This window comes from Cyprinodon variegatus, unplaced genomic scaffold (genome assembly GCF_000732505.1).
Source record: "Cyprinodon variegatus isolate N-32 unplaced genomic scaffold, C_variegatus-1.0 Scaffold155, whole genome shotgun sequence".
Classification (NCBI taxonomy): Eukaryota; Metazoa; Chordata; class Actinopteri; order Cyprinodontiformes; family Cyprinodontidae; genus Cyprinodon; species Cyprinodon variegatus.
In genome coordinates this window covers 467,077-475,975 of record NW_015150608.1, presented here as the reverse complement: position 1 = coordinate 475,975, position 8,899 = coordinate 467,077, and the positions used below count along the sequence as shown (strand labels likewise).

The 8,899-nt window shown below is 36.8% G+C and overlaps 1 protein-coding gene across 1 annotated transcript in view; it reads right to left on the bottom strand.

Annotated features, from left to right (window-relative positions):
- The window catches only part of sspo (SCO-spondin), a 159,835-nt gene that overhangs the window by 60,311 nt on the left and 90,625 nt on the right, over positions 1-8,899 (bottom strand). Inside the window, exons 86-92 of the mRNA XM_015377502.1 lie at positions 8,557-8,763; positions 8,317-8,484; positions 7,966-8,100; positions 5,443-5,680; positions 3,820-3,972; positions 3,669-3,715; positions 677-847 (exon numbers count right to left, since the gene is read on the bottom strand). Coding sequence (XP_015232988.1) covers positions 677-847; positions 3,669-3,715; positions 3,820-3,972; positions 5,443-5,680; positions 7,966-8,100; positions 8,317-8,484; positions 8,557-8,763 — 1,119 coding nt within the window. The remainder of the gene's footprint in view (positions 1-676; positions 848-3,668; positions 3,716-3,819; positions 3,973-5,442; positions 5,681-7,965; positions 8,101-8,316; positions 8,485-8,556; positions 8,764-8,899) is intronic.

The window sequence follows — 8,899 nt, the reverse complement described above, 5'->3', positions numbered from 1 at the left end:
AATATGAATGAATAATTCAATACAATATTACAAAATAGAGTTATGGAACAATGAGATAAAAGCTACTTGGACCATGCAGGAGAATGATTTCTTGATAAACAGCCAAATCTGAAAAAAGTTGATTACAAAAAATCAATAGTTGTCAAAAAATGATTTGGTTACATTTCTAACACTGATGTGTTATTACAGAAAAAACCTTCTGGCAGCTAATGGGAAAACACAACAACGTCTTACTGATTATTGAACTACATAAAAAAAAAAAACTTTTATGATAAAAAATGCAATGATGTTGTAAATCAATGTCCAAGATTTTAAATTAAAACAATATTTTCTTATTTCAAAGAAAGGTCCAGCAGCTAATAGAACTGTGCAGCGGGTCGATTTTTTACAATTCAGGACACTTTTATTGGCCAAGATGATTTTAAAAAGTCAAGTTTGTTCAAATAAATTTTTTTCTTTATGTAAATCATGTGTTTTCTCTGAACGAAAACATAAAGAATGAAAAAGTCAACATATGGAGATTAAAATTTTTGTTATTCCTTAGATGCCTAATGTCCCTTATTTTCCCCAAATTATACCAATTTAATTTGAAATCCAAATGAAAGTAAAAACACTGCATTTTTTGACCAACTGGTATAAATTCAGAGATTAATGAGTTAAAATAATGCATACAGACCCAAACATGGGGGGGTCAGACAGCTCTGTGTCTCCCTCTCTGGTCCGCTGCAGTGAGAGCCGTTGTTTCGAGGTGGGGGGTTGATGCAGGCTCGAGTTCGAACATGTGTGCCCCGACCACAGGTCACTGAGCAGTCAGACCACACCGACCAGGGGGTCCAGGAACCATCCACTGTAAAAACCACAGAGTTTTAGTCTGTATGACAACCTAACACGGGTGCAGCTCCATCAGAAGGTAACAATCTCACCTGGAAAAATAGAAATAAAGTTACAAAAAAATGTTTTTTAATGATTTTAATCTCACATTGTTCTGAAAATATGTTACTGTGACAAAACTAAGAACTTGTAAAATGATTCTGTTATACTAATGTGTAAAATGTAGCAAACAGGGGCGGAGTTAGGAAATTTGGGGCCCTAGGCAAAGACAGGCAGGGGGCCCTCTGAATTGAGAAGACGACACATAAAACAGAGCCATTCTACAGATAGAGAAATGTTAATAGAACAGACATCCATTGTTTGCTCTATGTTTTGTCCCTTTTCTTCTTGTTTTCATCTCTATGTTTTGTACTCAGCTGACTTTTCATGCTGTCTTAAAAGGAATGAAAGATTTTTTCCAAGCACTAAGCTCACTTAGCTGATTGCTCCTTCCTGTGTTTCCAAAAAGGCGACGGCAAAAGTAAATAACCCAATCCTGAGACGCACTTAATATTATAAGCGTTCCGATGTTCTGATGCATTTAAGTGAAAGGAGTTTATCAAAGACATAATTAATTTGCACAAATAAGTAATAGTTGTATTAACCATACATATAAACAGAGTTTTATGGGGCCCCAACTGCCTAGTATTGCCTAATGGTAAATCCCCCCCTGGTAACAAATGGCAACCAGAAGTGTTTCTGTATTAGCGATAAAAGAGCATGGCGCCTGGGTCCTGGAGGGTTTGAGTTCATCTCCCACAGACTGCCACTCTGGGTCCTTGAGTAGGACCCTTGACCCCAGACTGCTCCCTGGTGGTAGTGCTCCACCCGTTAAATTATGCGTTTTTTTCCACCTATTGATGTACGTTTTATACGAGTGCCTGACCCAGTGCAGGAAGCAGGATATAAGCTAGTGGTGGGATGTTAACAGCAGACTCTTATCAGATGATAAAAAATATACTTCCACCTTGATATTTTAGCCCGGAAGTATATCTAGAGGTGAGAAGGAATCCGTCTTCCAAGCTGTGTAGCCTCCTGTGATGTAACCACATCAAATGTGACGTGCTGAGATGGATGCAGCTATAAGCAGAGCTCTATCAGCCAAGCAAACCAAGCTCCTCGCTCAGTGGATAGCCACAAGCTGCCAGCCCATCAGCATGGCTGCTGGGCTCCAGGTCGTGCTCCGGTCAGCCAAATGTGACTCACCTTACAATCTACCTGCAAGGCGAGCTATCATGAGGAGAATTCATGACCAGCACGCCGCGGGGAAAGCTGCGAAAGATGAGAAGTTGAGGCGTTTGTTTGAGATTTTTGGAGACAGTGTATTGATAAAGGGGGGAATCTATAATCTGATGTGGGACTCTATTTTTTTTTCTTTTAAAAAATTAACAAAAAAAGTATAACTGTCAAAATCTTAAGTAAGAAGATGAAATTAGGTCTGATTTTGCAAACGTTAAAAAAGTAAACCTTTTCTCTTAAATTCTGGAGGTAGAACACATATCATGAATGCCTTTGGCAGAATTCAAAGGAGAGATGTTAATCTAGATTAATTCCAAGATTACAGTGAGATTAATCTAGATTTAAAAAATAATCTATGCCCACCACTAATATAATCATTCACTACAGTAAATATAGTTTTTAATTAAGTCTTTTTTTCCCCTCTGAAACTGTTGCACTACAATAATTACCTAATTACCACAAATTTGAAATGCAAGTTCTCCAGATAATACAACTGTTCTGATTTACATTCTTCAAGGTCTGTTGTCCTGTAACTTTGAGATTAATCTCTGTTTTAATATTTAGGTCATTAGCAGGACTTTGGAGAGCTTGACTGCATGCTGAGGAGGTGTGTGGCCAGAGACACGTCTGATAGGTGCAGGACATCAAACCTCCAGGAATACTATAAACACTGCAAAAATGATCTAGAAATAAGTAAAAATTTCTTAAATGAAGTGTATTCACCCTTAATTTGAGTAAGTAAATTAGATAGTTTGCCAACGGAATGAGTAGTTTTAGTCTTAAACTAAGATAATTAGATAATATGCACTTAAAATAAGACAATGCAATCGTGTTTTCTTATTTTAAATGTAAATTATCTTAGGCAAAATGTCTCTTTTACCTCCTCAATCCAAGAAAATTGACTTATCTAGATTTAGATTTTTTGCAGTGAACCCTGTCGTAATGCGTCTGCCTCACATTATGCTGTGGATTCATGCAAAAAAAAAAAAAAAAATCATAGATTATATCATAATCTAAGGTTAAGGTTTGTTGTGCCTTAACAAAGTTTTAGCAACTGAGACGTTATAGCAGTGTTTCTTTTAAACCCTGGTCCTCAAGGCACCCTGCCCTGCATGTTTTAGATGTTTCCCAGCTTTCACACACCTGTTATCAATCGATAGCAGATTATCAGGCTTTGCTGAACTGCAATCATCTGAATCAGAAGCTCAGAAACATAAAAAACATGCAGAGCAGTGTGCCTTGAGGACCAGGGTTGAAAAACACTGCGTTATAGTAATTCACCATGGTTAAAAAAAAAGTCTTAGAGGAAAACCTGTGGGTCTATTTATAAAAACAAAAAAGGAGAAATTATTTATTTTTTTTTACATGAGAACCACCAACATTAAAAGGCAATCTGAAAAGCTTTATACATGAAAGTTTTTAGAATTTAAGGCTATCAGGGAGCACCATCTATACACTGACCAGACTAATCAGGCTACATTTTAGGATGCTTTAATTGATTCTCTATCTTTAGTCCAACTTGTGCACACTCTCTCACTACAGGGAACATAAGGACCTACCTCTGCAGTCCACATCTTGGCAGTAGACTCCCTCTGGGGTGCATGTGCTGCAAAGCAAAACGATACTTAAATAAAATAATGAAACTTTTGCAGAAGTTTCCTGACTCAATCTTTAACATTTTTATTCAGTTTATTTATTTTTCTGTCTCACCATTGCTGGCACTCCCCCTGCAGCCAGGTGTCTCCCACTCGCAGCTCTTGGTGGTGGTGAAGGCAGAGGGGGGGGCAGGGTCCTGGGTTGCAAGGTTTGTGTTGAACCTGCTCAAAGCTGCAGTCTGCTCCTTCACTCTCTGGGATCATGGATCTGACACCAGAACATTCAAACATTTTCTACCTTCTCTGTCTAACAGAAAGATAGCGAGTATCTAAGCAACAGATACGCAAACATTGTGAAGGATGAACACATCGCTCTTCATTACACTGGAAAAAATCGAAATCTAGATAAGTCATTTTTTCTTAAAATAACTGCATTTGTTCTTGGATTAAGGAGATAAAAGAGACATTTTGCTTAAGATAATTTAAATTTAAAGTAAGAAAACACGATTGCATTGTCTTATTTTAAATGCATGTTATCAACTTATCCTATTTTAAGAGTTAAAAAAAACTAAATCTCATTTACCTACTCAAATTAAGGGTAAATCCACTTAATTTAATACATTTTTACTTATTTCTAGGTCGTTTTTCCAGTGTAGAAACAGGCTACACTGCAAAAACAATCCAAAAATGAGTAAAAATGTCTTAAATGAACTGTTTTTACCCTTAATTTGAGCAGGTAAATAAGATGATTTGCCAATGGAATGAGTATTTTTACTCTTAAAATAAGATAATTAGATAATATGCACCTGAGATAAGACAATATCATTGTTTTTTTTTTTATTTTAGACATAAATTGTCTTGTTCCATTGACAAAATTTCTCACTGACCTCCTTAATCCATAATTTTAAGAAAAAAATGACTTATTGAGATTTAATTTTTTTTGCAGTGTACACTAATGTCTCATTTCCACTTCAAGTCAACAGACTAAAACTAACTAAACTGAACCAAATAAAACTATTTTACCGATACGGTACAAAATGTTAACCAACAACTTTAATCCTTGTAGAGTTTTAGAGATGTTGGAGTAAAAAAATTATTCCACATTAAGAGTAAATGCTGCTCTGGATGGCTTGGCTAAAAAAAGAAAAGAAAAAAAAATCTATTACATAATTTATTACATTAAATATTTTCAATCAGGCATGTAGAGCGTTGCCAAAATGTCACATTACTGTTGGGTGAGGAAAGAGTATAAAGAGTTTGATGGCCAGTGGAGGGAATTTATTTCTATTATTGTTGCAAGAAGAATTAAGAAAATTGTTTTTTGCTGTTTTTTATTTTATTTTATGCTTTTTAATGATTTTTGTACATTTATTTTTCAAAATGCATATTTCCATAACCATTTTTAATCAGATTTTATATTTAATTTATTTTTTAAATGTTTTTGCAGATTTGATATTCTATATTTTTTTATTTTTTTTTTATTTCTGTTGTTCAAGTTATCTCTTACAAAGAGCTTTTTGTCAATTAGGTCTTCTATAAAGGTGCAAGTCTTCTTTAATGATCAGAAAACACCTGAGGAGGGTAAAACTTAGAAAGATTAGAAGGACTTTTATCTAATCCTACAAATTTGTCTACAAATAAGGAAATCTGTTCAATAAGGATCAGTTAGACGGAACTCCTGACCTTTAAATGCTAAATATTAGTTAGAACGTGTTGGTTATGTATTTGTTTCCCTCACCTGTATCTGGTTCTGCGGCCCTGGTCACATGACACACTGCACTCTGCCCAGCTGGACCAGGGGCTCCAGGCGCAGGCGGGGAGACAGCTGTGATTGGTGCAGAGGAGCTGTCCGTCAGAGCAGCTGCAGTTGTTGCAGTCCACCTGGTGCAAGCTGCCGGCCGCCCACATGTGGCCCAGAGTGTCCACACAGTCGCACTGCCACGGCTCCACACACACGCCGTCCTGCTGCAACTGACCTGGACACACAAACCTGTTTGTTTACATTGATTTTATAGATTAGATTAGATTAGATTAGATTAGTTTAGCTTTATTGATCTCACGGCGGAGAAATTCACTGGTCACATATTGGCATAGTAATTAAAGAAGGTGCAAACAAGGAGGAAAAAGATGCATTAAGAATAAACAATATATATACAATATATCAAAGCATATGCAGTATATCAAGATTTTACGACCTAACCCAGACCCTAAACATTGACTGACTTTATTGATCTCACAGTAGAGAAAATTGACTCATTACATCAGCTCAAATAGTCAATAAAGAGAAGAAGAAGAAGAAGGTTGCAAGGAAGAAAAGGTGCATGGGATATATACAGTATATACAATGCATCCACATATGACAGCTTTTGTTTATTTTTTGTTTTTTATAGCAGGATTATTATACAGCCTTATTGTACAGGGTGTTTATTACCAGTATATACTCACTGGAAAAACAATCTAGAAATAAGTACAAATTTCTTAAATTTAGTGTATATATCCTTAATTCGAGTAGCTAAATGAGAAAGTTTGCCAATGGGATGAGTATTTTTACTCTTAAAATATGCTAATTAGATAATATGCACCTGAAATAAGACAATGCAATTGTGTTTTCTTATTTTAAGTGTAAATTGTCTTGTTCCATTGGCAAAATGTCTCTTTTACCTTCTTAATCCAAGAACAAATGCAATTATTTTAAGAAAAATGACTTATCTAGATCTTTATTTTTTCAAGTGCTGTACCTACACTAAACTAAATTCACACCTTAGTTCTAAACCTAACCCCAAACCAATGAAGAGAACTTTACCATATGGGAACCAGTTGAATGTCCCCATTAGTACCTGTAACTCCCAGCATGTATGAAAATTTACAAAACACTGTCCCCACATTGCAGATAAACAAACCCAGGCAGCACAACCTGCTGTGTTACCTAAAAGATAGATCAGATAATCCATGGGAGTGACACAGAGAGAAACTGTGGTCACATCTGCAAACTCTTTTATTTGAGAATAAGTGTTACAGTTTATTTCAATTTGTTTTTAAAAATTAAGCATTCAACTTATTATTATTGACATAAAAAAACTGTTTAAAAAATGTATAAATGTTTGAAATTTTCATGAAATATTTTCCCCAGTATTATAGCACTAATAACAGCAGCAGTTTCTGTCAGAGATCTGCTGTGTATCTTTGCTAAATGAAGTTCTAATCAGGACCGGTTCAGTAAAGGCTTCCCAGTTTCCAGTTTGCTCCAGAATGATGTGAAGGCATAAAAAAAAAGATCCTGAGAACCTCAGCTGCTTAAGAATAGTTTTTAACCATAACATTTGAGCTCAAATCTAAAAATGTCACAAAGGCAGAAGTCTATAAATGGGATCAATCGAACTGCAGACTGTATGGAAACACCAAAGTGCCACAAATTCATTAAAAATATAAAAGGGAAATATTTAGATTTTTAAATGTGAACATATCAATATAACTTCATTGGTCTGCATCAAATTAATTAAAAAAATAATTAAAACACTAATTAAAACACTAAGTATTTGCTATTGTTTGATATATATAGATACCCATTTTCCAAACACATCAATTTATTTTATCTTTTTATCAACCAAAAATTATTCTTGCTATGAGAAATGTAAGAATACTCATTTGAATTTTTACAGATAAACCCAGATTATTTTAACTATGCGTTTTAGTGCAGGAGGCACTAATAATATTTTTTTTTAAATTACATTTTTAGACATGATTTTACCAAATATTTGTTTAGAATTTTTATTTGATCCCTCATTACTACATTCATTGATTCATTAATCGAGACTTTTGTTTAGATATATTTTAATGTAGTTAGAAATTTTAAGGGCAACATTAAAGTTGGGAATAACGTGGATTCAATAAATGAAGAATCAGCTTTGATGGATACATTATGTATTTTTTTATTTGTTTCTTTTTATATTAGAAATTAAGTCTTTTTATATAAAGTCCTTTCATATTATGAATAAAGTCCTTTCCCTGGAAAAACAAACCACTCATAACAGCTTTTTGGGCCAGTTTGTCGTTTGCTTTATTTTCCATACAGACACAGTTAAAGCAGCCATCAAATATTTGAAAAAGCGTTTGAACAAAAGCTCCTTTCAGCAGCACTGATATAATGACTGACTGATGTCCTCTAAAGCAAACAGTCTTTTACAAGTTTGATTCGTGGAATAAAAGCAAAGAACAGACATAAAGTCAGACGGAGGGAATAAATGTGAAGCAGGTTCCGTACCTTTAGGGCAGCGGCAGCCCGGCTGACATTCGCTGCTGTCCTGGCACTCTATTCCCTGCTGGAGATCTGAGCAGCGCTGAGGACACTGGTTGGCACACGCCACAAACTCCTGGCCCGCTGGACACCCGGAGTCATCTACGGTACACAGACAGATGGTCATGAATTAGTTTCTTCAGGATGCTGCAGGCAGTTTCTACATAACGAGGCTCCCAGAGAACAACAAAGGCGACAAACATCAGAGCGTTATTCTGAATTAATGAGGATTAATTCATGGACAGGATGAGTGCGCTGAGAGGTCAGACTCATCTAGACTGTCAGTGGGTTTGACACACAGGTTCAGTCCAGCCTCACCGCAGGGTTTGGTGTTGCAGGGTTTAACCTGGTTCTTCTCCCCCACACATTTCCTCCCTCCGTTCTTTGGCGGGGGGCTGGAGCAGGAGCGCGTGCGGATGGAGCGCCCCCCTCCACAGAGCTGATCGCAGCGGGACCAGGGGCTCCACCTGGACCAGCCTCCATCCACTAGTTCAGAAAGACAGCGTCAGTCGTTGGGGTGAAACCTCGGAGTCACAGACAGCTCCACTCAGCACTGACCTCTGCAGGGCCTGATGTTGCAGAACCGATTCTCCAGGTTCCCTCCAACAATGTCTGCGCACCACGAGCCGTTTCCAGCTGGGGGGAAGAAGGTCCGGATCCTCTGCTGTTGGCCTACTCCACAGGAGCGAGAACAGGACCCCCACTGCCCCCACTCCATCCATGAGCAGTTCCTTTCTACACAGTCGGCTCTGACGCACAGCTCCCCTGGATAATGGTGAGAGTGATTGACAGGTTGGTTTGAATTGAATTGTGCTTAATTTGTTTGCAGCAAACATGTTTTCATTGATAAGTCAGGCTGTTATTATATCCTATTTCCTGTTCCTGCACCATTCACCCTACT